The sequence below is a fragment of the Melanotaenia boesemani genome, chromosome 15 (genome assembly GCF_017639745.1).
Source record: "Melanotaenia boesemani isolate fMelBoe1 chromosome 15, fMelBoe1.pri, whole genome shotgun sequence".
Taxonomy (NCBI): domain Eukaryota; kingdom Metazoa; phylum Chordata; class Actinopteri; order Atheriniformes; family Melanotaeniidae; genus Melanotaenia; species Melanotaenia boesemani.
The window spans coordinates 28,698,883-28,721,477 of NC_055696.1; the positions used below are offsets into that span (position 1 = coordinate 28,698,883).

The 22,595-nt window shown below is 38.1% G+C and overlaps 1 protein-coding gene across 1 annotated transcript in view; it reads left to right on the forward strand.

Annotated features, from left to right (window-relative positions):
* pou4f4 (POU class 4 homeobox 4) overlaps positions 1 to 3,982 on the forward strand; it is a 4,143-nt gene extending 161 nt beyond the window's left edge. The window contains exons 1-2 of the mRNA XM_042007608.1: positions 1 to 177; positions 1,314 to 3,982. The exon at positions 1 to 177 is cut by the window's left edge and continues 161 nt beyond it. Coding sequence (XP_041863542.1) covers positions 58 to 177; positions 1,314 to 2,243 — 1,050 coding nt within the window. The 5' untranslated portion in view covers positions 1 to 57 and the 3' untranslated portion in view covers positions 2,244 to 3,982. The remainder of the gene's footprint in view (positions 178 to 1,313) is intronic.
* Positions 3,983 to 22,595: the final 18,613 nt, after the last annotated feature.

Genomic DNA, 22,595 nt, shown 5'->3' on the forward strand with positions numbered 1-22,595 from the left:
ACCAAAACGGAGCTGAACGAGGAAGACGGACAACGACCCTCCCTCACTTCTGCAATCATGATGTCGATGAACAGCAAACAACCTTTCAGTATGCACCCCATCCTCCATGAGCCCAAATACACCCCTCTGCACTCCAGCTCGGAGGCCATCCGCAGAGCCTGTCTGCCCACACCGTCGGTGAGTCCAGCCTTTACTGAAAATAAAAGAAATAAAAAACATTCCCAAACTCACAAATTTCTAGGATTCAGAAAAGGAAATTACACTAGTCTGTTAAGGAGTTTGTAAATTATTAGAAAATTATGAATAATTTTAGTGATGAAATATAAATGATCGTTGATGTTTAAAAAATGTGCAGACACAAAAAAATCCTAATGACTCTGACTCTATCCAGAAATATTACTGTTCAAATAAGGTTTCAAATTAAAGGGGAATTAAAGAAGTCAGGCGATTTAAAGGGCAGAGGTTTTGTTTTAATCACGAGCTCTACTTGTAGGAATACAATGTAAACATTATAAAAAAATATAAAAAAGACAAACACTGATAAACTCCAAAATATTCACAAAAAACACGTGAAGGGAAACAGCGCAGGAGCAAAAAGGCGCGTGCGTCGCATACACACAAAGCGAGAATCTGAGGCCAAATGTTGTGTGTGTGTGTGATTCTCCTGAAAGTGAAAGAAAATAAAAGCTGAAGGCAGCAGAGGAGGCGAGGCTGCGTGGACTCTCCGAGCGCGTGTTATCTCATATTGTACCATTCATATTCCAACTTAGACCCGTCTCATTTCATTGTCCACAGAAATTATTCAGGAGGTCGTAAATATTAATTTTAAATGAATTTCTCCCACGCTGACACACTTTCTCGGAGTTGGGCAGAAAATAATGTCCACATCGCGTTAGACTGATTCTGATATGAGAAACAAAGTCAGATTTTATTTTAGTCTTCTGGATTAAAATTCAAACTTCCGTTTTTTTTTTTTTTTTTATATATGTTGATGCTGAACATTCAATATGTTTATAGTTTTAAAATGTATTATTTTCTCCTTTTGATGTTTAAGTTAGAATATTTTTTAAAAAATGTTGAAAACTGGATATACTTAAGCATAAAAATAAAAAAGAGTTATGCTATGTTCTGTAAAATATATGTCTCTAATTATTTTATTTGTTTTAAATGGCGCCCTTTAAAGCTTTTTTTCCTGATAATTAAATATTTTCTCCATATTTGAACATGAAAGTCATGATAATTAAGGACTTAAACAGCTGTTAGTTTTGGTGAGATTTCTGGATCTAAGCGGGCTTCTTGTCCTCCTCTCGCAGCTCCAGGGGAACATCTTCGCCGGCTTTGATGAGACGTTGCTGCAGAGAGCAGAGGCTCTGGCCGCTGTGGACATTGTTGCGCAGAAGAGTCACCCCTTCAAGCCAGACGCCACCTACCACACTATGACCACGATGACCAGCATGACCTGCACCCCAACCTCGTCCTCCGCACACCTGCACCATCCGTCGGTGCTCACCTCCCACCACCACCCGGCGCATCACCAGCCGGCGCAGGGTTTGGAGGGGGACCTGCTGGACCACCTTACACCGGGCATTTCTCTGGCTGGCATGCCCGGTTCTGATGTCTGCTCCACGGCCTCGCACACAGCTCACGCGGCTCACATGTCTGCCATCAACCACATGCAGCACCACCACCACCACCAGCAGTCCATGAACATGCATCCACACGGGCTGGGCTCCCACAGTTCCCTGGGGGCCGCCGGCGGAGACGCGGAGCCGGATCCCCGTGAGCTGGAGTCTTTTGCTGAAAGGTTCAAACAAAGGCGCATCAAACTGGGGGTGACCCAGGCCGACGTGGGGGCGGCCCTGGCCAACCTCAAGATCCCCGGGGTCGGGTGTTTGAGCCAGAGTACCATCTGCAGGTTCGAGTCCCTGACGCTGTCGCACAACAACATGGTGGCCCTGAAGCCGATCCTGGAGGCCTGGCTGGAGGAGGCGGAACGCGCGCAGAGGGAGAAGATGTCAAAGCCGGAGATCTTCAACGGAGGCGATAAAAAGCGGAAACGCACGTCCATCGCCGCCCCGGAGAAGCGCTCCCTGGAGGCTTACTTCGCCGTGCAGCCGAGGCCCTCGTCAGAAAAGATCGCCGCAATCGCGGAGAAACTGGACCTGAAAAAGAACGTGGTCCGGGTTTGGTTTTGCAATCAGAGACAAAAACAGAAACGAATGAAGTTTTCTGCTACACACTAAAAGATTCCGCGTAGCTGCGGGACTCTGTCCCGTTTACAGAGAGACAAACCAGAGACAAGCTGCTACTGCTGCTGCTGCTCACTGTCAGAAAGAGAAAGGTACGCCGTTGGGCCTTTTGGAGCGGACAGGGCCGCGCGCGACACAGCAAGGGACGTGCACACTGAAAAAATAAACAGAGATAATAACACACTCCTAATATTAAATTACAGTTATTATTTCTGTTGCTCTAATAAAGGAGAAATAAATCCGATTTCAAGAATGTTTGAATTAAAAATGTGTTTACAAACAAAATGAATAAATATTAATATTAATCAGGATGGAGCAACATTCACAGCAGTGTTTTGGCACCAGTACCTGAACTAAGTCTATGGAGCTGAGTCCATAAAAAGTATTCAACACAGGCGGCAACGCTTGGATTTTGATGCTCTTTGAGGGCATTTCTGTGGTATTTATTTATATATATATATATATATATATATATATATATATTATTTTAACCTTGGATTCGGGACATCTGGTGACTTTTCTCTGCTCGGTTTAAACTGGATCTCCTGTGAAGACTCAACCTCTTGCAACGGTGTACCTTGTTTCATTCTGACAGCGCAGTCTGAGCACTGGGACTGAGAGGAAAAAATAAAAGAGAGACTGAAAACCGGAGACTCTCAAACCTGGACACTTCTGAAATGAGGAGGAAGTTATCACCAGAAAATGAAGAGGATCAAACCTGTTCATATGGCAATTATTGTACAAAAATAAGAATGATAATGACGGGAATGGAGCGATAATGATGATTATTATCCTCAGTAGCCGGAATAGTTTTTTTTTTCTTTTATATCTCAGTGTACATAGTTGTGAATATATTACACCTCCGTGTGTGCAAAGGTTCATTGAAATGTATTGAATTTCCGCTGTACTTTCTCCCAGTTCTTTGATTTTTCCAGTTTTGGGGGAACAGATCAGACCTGACCAGTTAAAAAAAAAAAAAAAAAAGGTCTGGATGATTTATGAGGCACAATATCTGTAATCCATTGCATGGTTTACTCGTATGTGGTTTAGGGAGTCCTTTCTGGTTTTTATGTGCGTTCATGGCTCCAAAAATAACCAAACAACCCCTGAAAGTGAATGCATCGCAATAAGAGGACACACACACACACACACTACACGCGCACGAATCCACGCATTCACACGGTATAGCTGTGTGTCTACCTCATTACGCAAGTGTTGGCACGTTCATAATGATTTTAAAACCCACAGATATGACAAGGAGGAATTTTTTTTGGTTTTTAATGTGTTTTTTGGGTTTAGTTCCTCCGCCACAGTGAATTAGGCCTAGAAAACTCACTGATGTGTAAACCTGTTGTTTGTTCAAGTTCACTGCAATGACGCTTCGACAATCAAATTATTAGTAGTATTGATATTATTCAGAAGCTGTTGAACCCCCGTTTTGTGTCCTCATGAAAAACGAATGATTTAGACTCTTGTTATGATGCTTTTGATCACTGACACGTCTGTGGAGCGCACTTTGTATATAATCTGATGAAGGGAGATGATCGGCCTTATTTATACATATTTTTCAACACTTCTGAGAGAACTTTATTATTTTCTTCCTTTATATTACTCTTTATTTATTTGAACTTAATTTATTTTTTGACAAGAAAATGAACACATTTCATTTGTGAAAGTGCTTTAAATGTGTCTGTGTAAGCGGCAGAAGCTGAAATAAAACCGTGCACGTTTTACATTTTTTTCTCAAAGTTTCTTTTTGGCCATTTAAAACACATAGAAAGGCATTTTTGGTATTTCTTATGAAGTTAAATAAAATATTTTCAGTTAAATCCAGATCTAAAACAGATTTTAATTCAATTATTTCCTTCAATTTTTAAATTCCTATCTCAGTTTGTATCACCTCCTCGCCGCAGATCTGTCACCTGTTTGCCCACAGAGGTGTTAATAGTCAGTTTTTTATTCTTTTAATAAAAGAAAGATAGATTTAATGGCTAAGCGCAACATGAGCTTGCAGAAGCAGTCTGTGTGTGTGTGTTTCTGCTTCTTGGACTCAAAGTGTTTGCGCAGGAGAGCAGCTGCTGCTCTGAAACAGGAGAAGCCTGGAGGTGAAGGAGGTCCGTCTAAAAGCTGCTTCCCAGCGGTGATGAATAGGATTTGATACTTGAGTGACTCTAATATTGATCAGCTTTGCTGGGCATGAAGACTGCACCGCTCTACCACGTCGTACATGATGAATTTCCAAACGGAGAGTCGTTCTGACGCGTGAGAGGCGGAACCAGGAAACTGGCTTTTCTTCTTCTCCTTTAAAACGTTGAACTCTGCACACAAGCGACCCGTATGGCCTGAACTTAAACAGCTGGATCACTTTAAAAACCGAGAGAAAATATTAAATTCACACAACAGAAACCTTTCCAGGGGTGTAAGAAATATTTTCTATTAGCTGAGAAGTCCCCTGATGTTATAGAAATACTGAAAAGCTTTCATTAATTTAAGATTTTTTTTAATCACATTTACCAAAGTTAACAAAACAATGGATAAAAATTGAAGCCAGTATTAATAACCTCTTTTTTATTTTAATTTATTTAGTATTTTTGTTTTTTATGTGATTGTTTCTGTGGAAAACTTAATATGATAAAACGAGCACAAGTAGTCCATATCTCAGCATTAGTGCATTTTTAGTAAAATTCTTTTATTTCATGTAATTAAAAATGTAAAAAGACAAGACAAAATAAAATACTTGTTAATGTACACCTTAGGACCCAAAGCTCATCCTTCAGAATGAAACTGCAGCTTTCTGAGAATGATCACACTTAACATGCGAGCCTCGAATTTCCTATATATATATATATATATATATATATATATATATATATATATATATATATATATATATATATATATATATATATATATATATATATATGTTTACAATAACGTAATAAATATTTTATACACACTTTTCTACGCAGTAACATTTTTTATTTCGTCACGTGAGGTGATTGCTCATCACCTGATGATGACTGTGACAACGTTTGTTATTCAAGTTAATATATTCTCAGTTGCTCCTCAAAGTTGTTTAATGTGTATAAAAATGAATAAAAATAGGAATTTGTCTGAAAACAAAATGATTCCAACTTTATGTGGACAAGGAATTAACTGAGTTCTTCCTAAAATGCTGAGAAATGCTTCTCATGTCAAACTGACAAAAGAAAACTGAAACAAGCGGAGAAATTATTCTAATTACATTTGCCTATTGAATAAACAGTAAGATGTTTTTAAATAGTAAATATTCTGTAAATATGACAAAATATACCAAAATCACAAATGCATTAGACAATTAAAAGACACAAAGGTTTCTAGAAGAAAACAACCTGCAAAGGCTCCAAAAACATTCAACATTGAACGTGATAACAGAGAAGTCATGTTTAATTAAATTAACATGAAAATATCCAATTTCAGTCATAAATTCGTGATTATTTTGAACTCATGTCTCTATGACAAATTACATTGTAATAGGTTTAATATATATATATATATTAAACCAAACACAATGTAATTTGTGTTTTATATATATATATATATATATATATATATATATATATATATATATATATATACTAATAAGATAATAGACTTACCTTAATAACAAAACGTCTCAGTCTGTTTTAAACTTTAATACATAATCATCTCTCCAGCACTCAGCAGGTGGTTTGGGTCCACAAACACATTATTAATGAATAATAAATATCAGCTGTTATGATACTATTGATTTTTGAGTGTGTTTGTTAAGAAGCTGCATTTATCTGTTGTACAACAGAAGCTCAGGTTCTGATCCCTTCGGAGCAACACAATACAGGCCTTTAGAGATACAGCTTTTTAAACCAGGACCCTGGGACTGCAGGGGCCCCCGGCACTGAAAAAAATAAAAATAAAAATAAAAAAAATGGTACAAAAACATAAATAATTTCTCTTTAATTTCAACCACAAGTGACATAAATTTAGTCAGTAAACAAACCACAAGAACTTGATCATCCAGGGATTTAATGCAACATTTCAGTCTTTACTAATGTTTGTTTTATTCTGCAGTGAAACAAGAATTACCAGCAAGGGTTTACATTTTCTTCCACTAAAATATCCCAAACTGATCATGGGAAATTTTGCACCTTTAAAAACCTTTATAAATAAATAAATGGATAAAATAGAAGGTCGGCCTTCCTGTTTTAAGTCATATATTTTGACAAAAAAATACTTTTGTGTCTGTTCACTAAAGAAAATATTTTTTTTCATGAGATAACAAAATAAAAATAAATAATAATAATAATAACAATAAATACAAGAAATAACCTTAAAGCAAAGCAGCCATTCTGAGTGAAAAGAAAGAAAATAAAACAATTCATGTCTTAATTTGTCTTAATATATATATATATATATATATATATATATATATATATATATATATATATATATATATATATATATATATATATATATATATAATGAGACATGAAAAAGAAAAAAAAGAATCAAGCTGTGAATTGTCAATAATTATAGATATTTTTGGTCTTCCAGACAGTGGCTGGCTGGTATGTTGGTCTATAACAAAGAATGTAGTACATGGCTTCATCAAAGTTTAATGGTTGAGCGGCTCTCCAGTTGAGTCCTATAAATTATATATAATTGAGTGTGTAATCAATGTGAACAGTGTATCAACTTTTCCTGAAACAAAGTGACAAACTGCAAATAAACACACAGAAAAATGAAAATATAATCTTTCTAAATTCAGGATTGCTGGAGGTTGCTGTTTAAGGTGACTTTATTTTTTTTATTTTGTAAAATAACTTTTTCCACATTATTTTAAAGACTTTTCATGTGTTTACATTCAGATCCTCACTGATTAAAAAAAATAAAAATCTGGAAAATGTGTATTTTGTTTTGGAGTCTGATAAATGCCCTGCATACGTTTGACGTAGTGCATAAACATTTATTCAGCATGTTGTTGTTTTACTGGACAGAAATGTGCAGAATGGTGCGATTTAGTGGAAATATGTGGCGTTTTTTAGAGGCCTGCTCCATGTATGCAAGCTACTTGGTACCTACTCAGGTTTAAAATAGTCATTTTTAATAATTCAAAACTACAGAAAAGTGACTGTGTGTTTTCCACTATTGGTTGGTGTAATTCATGTGATCTGTCCTCCTCCTGACTCCACCCTAGATGCTGTTTTTGTTTTGGATGAGCGGATAAAAAGAGCTTTTCCCAGGACACCCGTAGATAATTGTTTGATTTAAATAATTAAGAAACGGGAGGCCTCATTTTCCTCTGCTGTGTTTTCCTGTGTCAGATCCAAACAAGAGCAAATCAGACCGCAGCCTTGCTTCCGCACAAGCCAGAGGAGTGCTGACGTGGATGCACACACACACACACACACACACACACACACACACGCTCTTATTCTGTTATCATCAAACTTCAGTCTCCAGAGTGTTCACATTCTGGTGGTTACCGTGGGGAAATGATGCCGTGCAAAGCTCTGTTGCTGAAGCCTTTCACACTCACAGTAACAGACCTTAATGTCAGCGCACACCAGTTGTTCAACTTACACATAAACTTCCTTTGGAAATATGTAGATTTATTAATCTCTTCTGGACAAAGGCTCCCCTGTACATGAAATATTTGCAGTACAGGAGATGATTGCACACACAAAGAAGCAGCTATCTTAGCATGTGGCATACCAAAATAACAGGGAGAAACTCAGCTAAAACACTTTACCACGCATCAGCATCCAAACCAAACACAGTTTAAACCCCAAGTAAATGTAAGAAAACATGAGAACATCACTGTCCACTTCAGAGCATCTGCTTATTTCTCCACTTCAAGCAAACCACACAATCAAGGTGTCATATGAAAGCAGAGACTTTGCTGATTACAAAGTCATCTGTCTCATCACTGTGGGACAGAAACTCTGGGAGCTAGCAGCCAGAAATCTTGTCTTACCTTTGTTGTTTTGTGGTGAAAAGTTTGCTTCCAGCTCTAAAAACTCTGCTAATGTGTTCTACTATGACTCTGCCTTTGTTTGAAATGGATCATGGAGGTTCTACTAGTTTCCATGGAGATGAAGGAGGTTATATAATGAAGGATTCACTATTCCTATCATAGACTATCTTGGGCTTCACTTCTTTCTGGATCTTCATGGTTTTTCTAAGGTGAATAGAGGTGTCCATCATTATCCTTGGCTGACGGCTTCCTGAGATATTTACCTGTGTAACACCTCTAGTAACACCTGGAAAACCCTCTCTGGTTCACCTGTCTACCTTCTACTGTAGCACAGTTCCTCATCAGACATTACTTTCCTCATTCCTAGATGAACTGGGCTGCTGTCATCTGGTTCCCACTGAAATCAGCGGTTTTCTTTTAGGAGGAGATATTTACATTTTCTACTGTGTTCCAGATTAATTTACTCTGACACAGTAACACATATCTTGATTCTGAAACTTCTGTAATCTCACATGTCTCAGCTTTTCTTTAAGATTATACAGCTAACCCTTGTAACTGTGAAGATATATACACTGATTTTGTGTATATCATTTCAGACAGGAGGCAGAAAAATAGGCCTCTTTTTTTAAGTCATTATCAGTCAAGGAGGATGTTACATTTTTATCTAGAAGTAATGTTTGTCACTACGATGAAGTCCAAAATTACTTCCATGGTCAGGGTTCCTTCATGTCTGCCAACCAGAACATCCTGTTACAGTTAAAAAACAAAGGCTGCATTCATCGTTCAAAGAAAAGGGTCAGAAACCAAAAAATAAAATGTATAAAACAAGCATCTATTCATAGTTATTGGTTGTAAATTGTGTGATGGTAGGTTGCTGATTTTTACTGGGCCTGTGTTCATGTGACATGACAGGAATTGCAGTTCATGAATGTATATATATATAGATATATATATATATATATATATTTTTTTACCATGTACCGTGTATAGTATTTCTAACCAAGCCTTCCATTTGCAGGTGAGGACATGGTCCAGGCTGAGACTTGATCCAGCAGAAGTTTGCATCAACTTATGAGTGTCACAGAGGCCCACATGGTCTAGTGCCACCCATCTTTCCATCCTCCGTACTTCTGACAAGATTAGAATTCTCAAAAAGGAAAAAGTGGGACTAAACTAAATGATGATATCAAACCTGGACAGAGCTGGATCTGGCAAGAAACAAAGGAAACCATAGAGATTTTAATCTGAGGAAGAAATTACAATTAAGGAGCATTTGTGGTTGTCAGTAAATAAAGAAGTAAATTTAACTGTAATACACAAGGGGGAAAACTCCTCAAGATCAAACGGGAACCAAGACCAACCAAAATGTAACTGAACCCGAACATGAAACCTTCATTATGAATAAAGAGTAATTCAGAGGAACAGAACAAAATACAGCACATGAAACACAGAAACTCCAACCTGAGTTTAAATAAGACAGAAAACCAGGGAACAGATCAAGGAAACAAAAAGAGACTAAAAACCAAAAACATAACGAGAACTAAACCAGTCTAACACAGGAAATCCAAAATCTAACTAAAAAAGCAAAAGACCAAGTCAGACCCTAAAACTATCCCATAAATCCAAGAACCAGGACAGAGCACAACAAAACCCCAGGACCATAGCAAGGGAAGCTGACTGGACGCAGACCAGGAGAAAAAGCATAAAAAAAACAATCCCAGTAAAACTAGAAGATGCTAACAGAGTGAAACAGGAAGACATGAAAATGAACCACACAGAATAAAGAGGATGTGATAACTGGGCTGCTGTGGAACAATGGGGACGTTTACATGCACACCAACAATCTGATCATTATCTGATTTCTGGAGCTACCACATAATTCAAGTGGTCACATAAACAGGATATCCTAATATCCTCTATCAGATAACTGCCATTATCAGATTATGAGAAATGGGATTTCTCATAATCTCATAACACTCCGAGCAAGTCGATCTGTATATCTGATTTATTTCTCTTTTTACATCTGCACGTGCAAACAGCTGCGTGCTACCGTCATATAAAACAACAACTTTGTTTTTGGACACATGATGATAAAACTTCTAAATGTAAGGCTGAAAATCTGTCAGAAACTTCATAAATAAGGAGGATATGTGGTCTTTGGTGGATCGGTTCTCTGCTGTAACAAAGCACCTACAGGCCCAAATCCAGTTTTTCTCTCCGAGATGAAGCCAAATTTGTTTGGAAACCACTAAAATAAAGCTTTCACCTGTAAACTTTTTAGCAGCTTATTACCGCCCACATTAGCAGCTAATGCTAAAACCGTGGGCTCTGCCATGTTCAACACAGCCTGAATGTTTTGAAAATTACAGGAGGTAATGTCATCACACACGTATGTCCATCCAAATAAATCCGATAGTAAATGTAGACATGGATTTTTTTATTTCCTATTACAGAAGTGCATGTGGACACGGCAGATCAGATTATTACAGTGATCTCACCAAAACTGGACAACAGAAGATGGAGAAACGTTGCTGGTCTGATGAGTCTCCATTTCAGCTCCACATTCAGATGCTAGGCTCAGAATTTGGTGGAAACATGAAAACATGGATCCATCCTGCCTTGGATCAACGCTTCAGGCTGCTGCTGGTGTGATGGTGTAGGGATATTTTCTTTGACCCCCTTAGCACCAACATGGCCTGGTTTAACCACCATAGCCTACCTGAGTATTGTTGCGGACCATGTCCATCTCTTGATGACCACAGTGGAGCATCTTCTGATGGGTAATAAGGATAATGGGTAATAAGGCATTACTGCAATGCCATTACTTCTGTCAGTCACTAATACTCTAACGCATTACTCTTTCAATAAAGTAGCTGAGTTACCATTACTCTATGGTGTGTTACTCTGTTTCTAGCTAAATTAATATATTTCGGCCAGCAGCTGTGAGCTTCTTCCTGTTTACAGCAGTGACATGGGCAGTGTTGCAAAGTCGGCTGTTGGGCTTGTTTTTCTTTGAAGTCACTTGTAAATATCGTCACTCGTAGGTTGAAGCTTGGTCTGTTCCCTTTGTGAAGCCCTCCTGATTCTCTCACAGCTGTCCATAAAGCAACAACCCCTGGTCGTGGAACTGGAAACTTGAACGCGACAGTCATTTTTTTTTTAGATATCTACAATAATAGCTAGATGCTTATGGTGGAGCTTTGAACATCCCCACCCAGCGGCCATCTTGCCACAGCCTTGCTCTCTCACAGGATCTGTGGTATCTGAGGGAAGGTGAGTAATCTGCACAAACATAAATACACTTTTCTTTGCTGAAATCTTGACAAATTTACAAACGGTTTGGTTTCTTAAAGAAGTCATTAAAGTGGCTATAATACTAGATACTTGAAAAAGTTGAAATTGCAGCTTTCACAAGTAACTAAAAAGTTACGTTTAACAGTAACACATTACTTTTTGGTGTAAGTAATCAACAAAGTGAGCGTTACTTTCTGAAGAAAACTTACTAGTTAGATTTACTAGTTACTTCATTCAAAAACAACCACAACACTGCTTGTCACAAAGCTCAGATCATCTCCAGCTGCTTTCTAGAACATGACAATGATTCACTGGACTCCAACGGCCTCCACAGTCACCAGATGTCGGTCCAGTAGAGCAGCTTTGGGATGTGGTGGAATGAGAGATTCTCATCATGGATGCAGCAACTGTGTGATGCTGTCATGTCATTATGGAGAAAAACCTCCACAGAATGCTTCCAACACCTTGTTGAATCTATGACACCAAGAGTTAAAACAGTTCTTAAAGACAAAGGGGGTCCAACCCAGCGCTGGAAGGTGTTTTGTTGTGCATTATCTTTACATGTTATTTCAAACTGTGGTCTTGAAGAATTTATTTATTATATAATGCTGTAAAATAGCACATGAAAAGCTGAAAATCCAAAGACAATAGGTTGTATGTGCCTGGTTGTGCAATGTGTGTGCTATATGTCCCCATCATTAAGATATAATCCAATATGACGCTCAGAGTCTCCAACATGTTTAAGCTGTTTGCATATTTAATAACAGTAATCTAACATGAAACTGTAATATTCTTAAAACTTATGCTTAGTTGTGTTTTTTTATTTTTAATTTTTTTATTTATTTATTTATTTTTGGGTGATAAAACACTTTTTTCCTAAAGATTATACTTTCTGTTCTTTTAAAGACGTGACTGGTCTCTAACAGAGTAGTATCTAATCTTATCTGAATATTTTAGTTAAACCACAACCAGCTAATATTCTTTTGGTTTTGTTATTGCCTAAACTTAAGTATATAAACAGCAGGGCACTAAAGCTTTTATTTTGCTTTTGGAGAGTCAGACTTTCTTGTAATCTTTAAAAATGGTATGGAGCTACAGTTGTCCAGACTTTCTGAAGATATTTCAAATGTTAGTTTATTGGACATTGGATGCTTTATCAGCCCTTTTACTCAGTCATTTTTAAAGGAGTGGAGTTTTTCACTTAACAACTTCAGTATGAATAATTCAAGCATAACAAAGGTACTTAACTCATGAAACAGTGTTGTGTCAACACATAAGAGTCTATTTTAAATGGCTTCTTTAGCCTGTCACTAAGACACAATTTGTTCCAATGTCTTCAGCGAGATCAAACAAAAAAAGTTTGACAGACAGAAAACAGGATTTTAGCAGCAAAAAAGGAGCTGAAAACTTGGCATATCTCAGCATGGTGTGCAGAAACTAGACAAAGGACAAAAGAAGAAGAATCAAGACTAAAAAAAAACTATCTACAGCAGATGAACAGAATCTGAAGAAATAGGAACAAATCCAGCAAAGACCTGAACCAGGACCTGAGACCTCAGTTAATCCATGTTGGACGAAGCCTCATCAGACATGTTCTCCATGGAAGGGAAACAGACAGAAAAGACTGAGGTATGTCACATGATATAAGAACTGGAGTGAAAATCAATGGCAATGGGTCTGATGGAGGGATCAATCCTCCCTGTAACCTGGATTTTCTGAACAAAAGGCAGAAACATCCAAATAAGATCTTAAGACAAGACAAGAGAAGATACAGAAGGCACAGCTTCAACACATATCCCAATAAAGACAGTAACATAGATACTGTGCAAAATGCACATATTAACCAACCCTATATGACACATGTAATGAGTCATCAAGTCAAGCAATTTGAAACCTTTAACCTGAGGGTAAGAAAAACCCTAAAAACACAGTAAAAGGTCAAATAAAATACAATCTAACACAGTCAAATATTTAGACACACGTTTCCTTTAAACGTAGCAGGTAAGCATGTCCAAAGTTTTTTAGATATACTATATATCTATTTCTACTTCCTGAGCTGAAGGTTGTGGTGACTTCAAGAAGTGTGGAAAACTATCCCTGAGGACTACTTATAGAAATGACAGGAAGCTTGTCTAAACCTGGGCTCACACCAAACGATTTTCACAGTCGCAGACTAAAAACAGAAGTCTAGGAAATCTTAGGAGTCTTACAGGAGTCACAGCGCACTCCTGTCATCTCAATTGTTAGGTCTAAGGTGGTAATCTGCGCTGTTTCATGTCAGTCTTTACCTGGTCTTGGGTCTGGGATAATATCAAACATGTTTGATATTATAGCAAGTCGCAGTGACGAAACACAATCAACAATCAATAGATGAGCTCTGACAAAAGCAGAAACAGGAATCCTGACAGAACAATGGCAAAAACGGACGAAAACAAACAAAGAAGCGGGGATGAAACGTTGTAGGTGGACCGTCCAGAAAGAGGAGCGGATGGTTTTTAAGAAGTTAATGTCTGCTGTGGATCTTTTATGTGTTACAGTAGAATGATCTAACAAATGACAGAAGAATAGAAAACTCATTCATTCCTCCAGATTCTGATGAGTCGGTGTAACAGCTGGTGAAGATGCAAAGCCACACTTAATTAAATAAAGATAATGTGAAATTCCTTATTGGTCCTGGAGGGAAACTCTCCCCTTGTTTGCTTTGCTGTGGGCAGATTAGCCCTGTTTGATATAAACTGTCCAATATCAGAAAAAAATGCTACAAGAATCTAATTGTAGTCTTGTAAAAAGTGATTCACAGTCTTTGTCAAATCTCATTCTGAAACGAGGTGCTTGTTGTTAGATGTAAGCAGGTGTGAGCTGATAGTTTTCTAGTCTTTTCCAAATCGTTTTAAAGTCTTTTGATGTAAGCCCACTTTAACAGGGTTCAGACAAATGTTGGCTTCCTTGAGTTAAAAAATGAGGTGATAATAATAATGAACATCAACACTGAGCAAATTAAAATAAGCAAATGTGTTTCAGGTTGGACCGTATGAGTGTGAAGTGGTTGATTCTCCAGTTTTGTCTGACTGAAATTTTTACCTGCTGCTGCTCAAGAACTAGTTTCTTCTTTCTTCTTTTTTCTTGTACTCAGCGATTCCCCATCGACGTCTTCTTCACTGAGCAGAACTTCATTTGGACAAATAGACTGCATCTCCTGTCTCTTGTCTCTGTTATATGCTCTCTGGGTGCATCTTTATAAGAAAATCTTCCAGGTATGATTCAGAGTACATCAGTTAAACCTCAATGCATTGCTCTAAACCTTCTTAAATCCCTTGTGCGCAAACCATTCTAGTTTGAAAACATGCAACCTGGTCTCATTCAACACCAGGAGAAGAAATAAACATGAAGTCAGCAGGAAAGTGGTCTGGTGCGGATTTTGGTCCCTCGTTAGCAACACGGTAGAGCCAGCAGGGACTCATGATAGCACACAAGCCACCCAGTGGGGACCAGGATCTATATGAATAAGCAGGATATTCTGTTAATTCCACTCATTTTCAGATTACTCCATCCACTCCTTTCTGGCTTGTGTTTTCCATGAAGCGAGGAAGCACATTTTCATAAATAGACCTTGGCCGAGCGCTGCAGCAATGAAATTTTAATGAAGCTCAGAGTCTTGAGTGCAGCGCTGGGGCCTTGGAGAATCAGCCCTCTGTTACATTACTATGGCTTTCTCTCTCTCTCGTTCTCTCTCTCTCTCTCTCTGTCTCTCTCTCGCTCTCTCTCTAAGGCACACACTAATGCAAACACAACCCCCCGCCACTGCACACACACACACCCAGCCCTGCTGCAGTGGTGCACGGGGCAGCCAGCTGCATATTGACAGCGTGGCTGAAATGGGTCCAGACTGAAGGGCGGGTGATGTATGTATGTGTGTGTGTGTCGGGGATTAAGAGGAGGAAAAATGTGTGTGAATGTGATGGGGGTGTTGTTAAGGAGTCAGTGGAGCTCTAATTTCTTTGTGTGGTATTATTTATCATATCTTGAATGGGATTGACCCCTGTTAGCATTCCATTATGGAGATAAAAAACAAAGTTCATGTTGACAACTCCCCCCACCCACCCCACCACACGCACGCACGCACGCACGCACGCACACGCACACACACACACACACACACACACACACACACAGACAGACTTTTGCCTACAGACACACTGGAAGTGTTCAATTCTGTTGATGAAATATTTATCAGCGACGTTTGTAGATTAATCCTCAGTTTCGCCATTTGAGAGGGTGCTTTTAGTTTTGCTATACACACACACACACACACACACACACACACACACACACACACATACATATGAACACAAACACAAAGAGCAGGTTGTGGTGCAGTCAATGAAATTCACTAATTATCAGATAATTGGAAGCAAATAAACGGACATAAATATAACAGCAACCACCTGGTTGGTGCAGCACAGGTAGGTCCTTACTGAAAACTATTACAAAAAAAGTTTAACCCAGAATATAAAAAATCCAAAATGAAACAACACTTAGCTCCACATGCAAAGCTTTGGGTGTGATGGGAAGTATGTGTGTGTTCAGAGGTGAGGGCTGATGACGACATTATGCATGTGAAGCGGTAATTAAAACATGGCGGCCATAATTAGGAACATTGTATAACTAATCAGGCCTAATGAGCATCAGGGGCGGGAAAGGCGGTGATCAAACGGCCGAGTTATGGGGCTTAATGGGCGGAGAGCAGGATGACATTCACCACAGCACCACCACCACCATCATCATCATCCTTATCATCATCACTTTTTATTGTTCAAATAATAATGAAAAACAAAAACAAAAGGAGATGCAAGTTAAAAATGGACAGAAATACCGAAAAGATTAAAGAAATATTAGCATAATCAGTTTAAACGAGTTTTATTTATTTATTTATTTATTATTATTATTATTATCATTATTATTATTATTATTATTATTGCTGTAGTTCAGCTGTGCTGTATGAACACGCGTGTGTGTGCGTAAAACTGTTTTAGGTGGTACTAAATAAATTCAAGTCGCAATGAAAAATGCAATGGCATGAATTATGAAAACCACAACAATATCGTAGTAGAGATATCAATATTTACACAGGAATCCCAGATCCTGGGAAAGCCTTCTTTTCCCACTGAATAAGAAAAAGTCAAACCAGAGTATGAAAGGTTTGAAATAAAAATTCAAACAGCCCTTTCCCTTTTTCCCCACACCGCGCAGGTCGAATAAATAATCATAAAAAAACAACAAAAAAACAGAAAACTACCACAGCCGAAAGCGGAATATTGTCACATGGATATGAATTGACTTTGTAATTTCTCTCAGATTCTGATATCCAACAGAAATCCTCCATTCAGTCCTGTTATGTCCAGACTGACTCGTTTGTGTCAAGCTTCAATTTTAATATGTGATTTCAATTCTTATCAATAATGTACAACATCTTCCATTTAAATATTCATTTGGCGTTTAGTTTCAGTTTATACAGACACCATATTTTATGAGAAAACTTAACATGAGTCTTATTCTCAACTGAAATTTTCAAAAAACAAAACAAAGAAAAAAAGAAAAGAAAAGAAAACAATCAAAATTGCTGCTGAGTCGTTTCCTCCGACCAACAAACGCATTGCTATTTATGTGCGCGAAGCGAATGAGAGGTTTCCCAAAAGCCGTGAGTGTGTCGCACCAGCGAATGCATGCGCCCACACGCAGGCTACAGTTGATACGCGAGGCGACACTTGGACGCGCAAGCGCTCAAACCTGTAAAGAAACGTAAATTAACCAGTTATTATAGTGGTTGAAAAACTGGAGAAGGATGCAAAGATGTGGGAAGTGAAGGACAATGGCTCTAACAGATCAGAAACATCATAGTGTGGTGCATGTATAATGGAGGGATGATCATGCTATGATTCTACTTTAATATCCAACTTTCATGATGCTACACAGATATAATATCATGAATGTAGGACATTTTAGTGGAATCATGCAATGATAATTCAATGATTAGATAGATAGATAGATAGATAGATAGATAGATAGATAGATAGATAGATAGATAGATAGATAGATAGATGCAAAAACAACATCATTTATCATCAGCCTTCAGAGGCTACATGTTGCAGGAAAAGGTGTTTTAAAACGTTTAGGAGCTCCTAAAACCCTCCAGCAGAGTCAGTCTAACACGCTATTTTCAAAAGCAACTGCAAGAAACAAGATATAAATACGAACTTCCAGTTAATTCAGAGAAATATGTTCAAAGAAGCGCACTGGTTCGGGCTTCTCCAGTCATGTCTCATCAATAATTTATTCTCAAACTGACAGGATGCCCGAAACGGAGAGCTGCTACAACATGAAGCCCCGTTTCTCAGACGGACACCGGCTAAACTTTAACATTTAGTTACAGTACAATTTTAATGAAATTAAATTTATTGATGGCGGGGAGGAGGGTCGTGCTTTCAGCTGACTATAAAACGTTGCAGCCGCAGGATGCTGCAGCTTTAAAAACCTCATTATCCATTTAATCTCTTCTGATACAACATAGTATGTAGAATTAGTATGGAGTAAAACCTTTGTGGAGGAATGTCTTCTCAAGGAACAAATGCAGCATTTTATCACTGGAATTAAAATAAATATCTTAGGAAACATCCATGAATTCAGCCACATCGAACTTCTCAAAAGCTGCAAATTTTTAAAAGTGTAATCAGAGATTCCAGCAAGGCCTCCATACATTTCACATCAGCTCTGAGAGATGAAGGCAGCTCCATGCAAGCAGGTAGGGGTAATGTATATAATCAACATAACATGATGAAAAATGGAAATACTATTTTGAGCAGTGTTTTAGTCTAAACAAAAGATGGTTTTGCTCTTATTGGTGTTGTTTTAATGCTTCTTTCTTCATTGCAACCAACTGCTGGACCTCTAGATTCTCAGATTAAAACCAATACAGAGAGAAAAAAATGCTAAACAGGATGGATAAAAAACTAAGAATTGGGCCGCTGGGCCACTTTGATTAAAAAACTCATCTCAGTCCCTTTCAAATGCAACAAACTGACAGAAGCAAACGGACAGAGAAACCAATAATTGGTGTGTGAGGAGGCGAGATGGATGTGTGGATGTGAAAGTGTGTGCGGTGGGCTGGGGATTCTCTCCTCATGGACTGAGTTGCTTTATTTCTCTGCCCTATATATCTGTCCGCCCTCACCCTCTTTCCCTCTCTGCTCTGGAGGTTGAGGCTGCTGCTGCTGCAGGGATGTATGAAGCGCTACTTTCTTGTCTAGGTGATGAATAATGCAGGGCTCAGAGGCCAGCAAGTTTCCAGTTAAATACCAATTTGCTTAACCAGTGTTTCCAGCCTCTGCCAGCTCCACTCAGAGAAGCAAGGAGCCATACTGGCCTTTGGAAATGAAAGGAAAAATCTACATCTGGTGGGGCAGAGCGGTCCTCTCACATAGCAAAGACCCAGTCTTTGTAAATGCAACGTGTTTATTTTGATTCCTGATTTAATCTAATTACTGCAGATTCACTGACATCAATTAAACATTTTAGGTTGGACAAACATATGTTGTTGCTTAAATATTTTGCTGATGCAAAGGTGGAAGAAAAAGACAGAAAGGTGTAATATCGAAGCAATGTTTTTGCAGGAAGTTGTGAAGGGTTAGTCATAAAAAGTGTGATGTCAACACCTTAACCACAGCCACAATGTTTTCATGATTATTACTGAGTTAAGTAATTGTGACAGCTTTGATTTACTATAATTGAGAGTTTATTTGAACATAAAACAAACATAAAAAGAAATAAAACAAAAAATACCAAACACAACAAAATGTGCCTGTTCAAAAGAAGTGGGAAGTGCAAATAAGTATAAACTAATATAATCCCACCCCTTCTCAATATCAAAATAAAGAGGCAGTGAAACACAATAACTTATATGATAATGAAATAATAATGGTAATAATAACAGCCATACTCAGTCTATATCTCTATAACATCGCTGTAGAGTAGTAATAACAATAATAAAAGTAACATTCGTAATGACAGTACTCAAATTCATCAATAATAATCATGAAGCATGTAATACATGCACATGCAATGATGACCTGTAATGATAACCATGCAATGATAAGTCTCCTCCTTATTGTTGTATTGTCTGAGGTCCATTTTCTTATATCTTGACTGATGTTTGGGCATTTTCAGTGTGTCTTCCCCTGTCCGTCTTTCATGCTGAAATTAGGCAGGGTGAAATTTTGCAGCAAGGTTCTGAGATTCTGCAGAGGAAACTAATTTTAACAGGATTATTTTCAGGAACTTGCACTGGTTCAGTTTTATGTCTGTTAAGACCAAAGTGATGTTTTCTGGGTCATTAGACAAACAAGTGAAATAAATGGAGACAATCAACCTCTGTTATTTGTACTTTACACACAACCAATAGAAAATAAATGTTAACACTGCAGTAGACCAGACCCAAGATTAAGAAAGGTAGCCCTAGAAATTAGTTTAAAAATGACTGGGACAAAGGGTGGCACAAGAAAATGAGATGTGAAACCTTCAAAAGAAAGCTCTAGATTTAGGAAATAAAGTTTCTTACAACTAACGTGGTTATGTAAAAAGTCAGTTTATAAGCCTGTTGGCCCCATTCTTATTTATTTTTACTGATTTAATTACATTTTAGTATAACATTTTGGATTTTTTGGGGGTCAAATTGTCCCAGTATTCTTCTAAATGAAGCAGAACATGAAGTTCTAGTTTGTCTTTTAGATGTCAGAGAAACGTGCTGAATTAATATAAAAAGTGTAACACAGAGGTTCTCTTCCTCCAACTGAACTCAGCTCATGTGGTGCTACATTTGGATCAAACGGATGCCATTACAGCGAACTGGGAGAGGTCAGCTTCCCCATGGTTCCTGGTTCACAAACAAACAGCAGGAGCCTGGATGTCAGGTCCAACGTCAGCCAGAGTCCCTGCTGAGTCCCGAGCAGCTCAGCTTCTTTCCAGGTGAGAATTGGAGCTGGAACACAACTCCGTGCCATGCATAATGACTACCCGCGGCCCCATGTTGTCACGTTGCCCTCCCCATCCCTTCCCTCTCTGTAATCAGCTCACCGAAGCAGGATGCAGAACAGAATCCATCCTCCTCCCCGCCAACTCTGAAAAAGTAAACACTGCCTCTCCCATCCCTCGCCAATTGTTATTCATAGAGCAGATAAATATTTAATTCCATCTAAGGATACCTTTTGTTAACAGAATTACCGTACAAGCCTTGCAGCCCATAAATCCCTCAATGAATTCAAATTCTGTTGTTTGGGTTCAGTCGTCATAGTGGTGAGAGTTGAGTGTGGTGATGCTGGTGTTAGGAGGCAGAGATGGAGCAGGAGGACGATGAGGTTGAGTGGGAAGAGTAAAATAGAAACAGAGGACTAAAGGGGGAAGGATCCAACGGCTGCCTGATATGGAGTAAAATTAATCTCGTAGCGTTCACATGATTCATAAATGTGTCAACTATGTTATGGCTAACTTAGGGTACTTGATAATGGGCAAGCATTAATATTTTGCACACAGATTTTTATACCTCACAGCCTCACCATTTTTGTTTTAAAAAGCTTCCCATTAAATGGTCCAATATGTACAAACCAAATGTGCACAGATCAACTTGTACATGTTGAGTTTTTAGACTCCTTTTAGCTTCCAGACTCCAAACAATTCCACAAATACATGCTTGATTTAAGTGCTCATGGAAAGTGTTTGGAATCTTTTATGCTCAATATTAAATCTGCACACGTGTGGGATCTCCTGTCCGTTCGCTGTGTCCATGTCGCCGTGTATTTAGTACATTGTCAGGGAGCCTGCAGATGTGAACCCAAATGCACTAATGGAGCTGTACCACCTGAAAATGTGGGGACAGTGTTACACAGTATAGCTCATAGATGGTTCTAATGTTTAGAAAACAATGACTTGCCAGAAACTTCAGCGTGTGTTCTTTGGGAATTAGGAAAAGCAGTAATTGCAAGGGAAAATAATTCCCTTCCCTTCCCTTAAGAAAAGGAAGAAAACTTTGAGAAACACAGAGTTAGAACTCAAAATTAAATCCCTAGAGGACGCTTACCATGTCTCCCCAGAAGAACACACACTGAACAATATAAGGAAAGCTAAACTTGAACTTAACAAGATATTAGAAAAAAGCAAACAAACAAACAAACAAACAAAAAACACAATTCTTGTTGCAAAGACTTTGCTTGGAGAATTTTGCACATGGCAACAAATCTGGAAGGTTCCTGGCTAATCAGTTAAAAACAAAAAGGGTGAAAACAAAGATTTAGCCACGGCCCTGACAAGATAAATAAGTTTTAGAGATTTCTATAAAACATTATATAAATCACAGCTAAACACAACACTCATGTTCTTGTGTTGTTGTTTGCTACATTTTTTTCTAAATGAAATAGTAAAGAAATATGTTCTGAAATTTACTGTAATAAATGGATGAACACACAATGCTGACAAATTAATGCTTTTCTTTTCAGGTAAGTAACATCAGGAACCCTATGGAAAATAAAATAAAATATAACCTAAAAGTGGACTTTTGTTTAGAGCAGTGATTCCCAACCTATTTTCCTTGAAGACCCCCTTCATGCTGAAAACCCGTGGACCCCCTGCCTCACCCCATGCTGAAACCACGCTTGGTTTTATGCTTTTAAAAGTAAGATTCTCATCATAAATACTGTATTCTGGCTGAGTCCTGTCCTTCCATAAAGCTAAAGTTAAATTAACAACATAAAGCTTTAGTTCTTTTTTCATAAAATAGGGACAGTGTGTGGACATTGATCACAATGACTTTGAATGTTCAAAGCTTTAGGGACCTGAAATGTGTAGTTTAAGAGGTTGAACCTTCTAAATGTATTTCTGTGAGAAGGTTATAAACTACAGGTGTAGATAACAAACATAAAACAGAAGATCAAGAAAAGATTAACTCAAAGGCATGGAGCTAAACCCACAGAAGCAGAGAAAGACAAATAAAATATCCAGTGGAGTGATACAACATC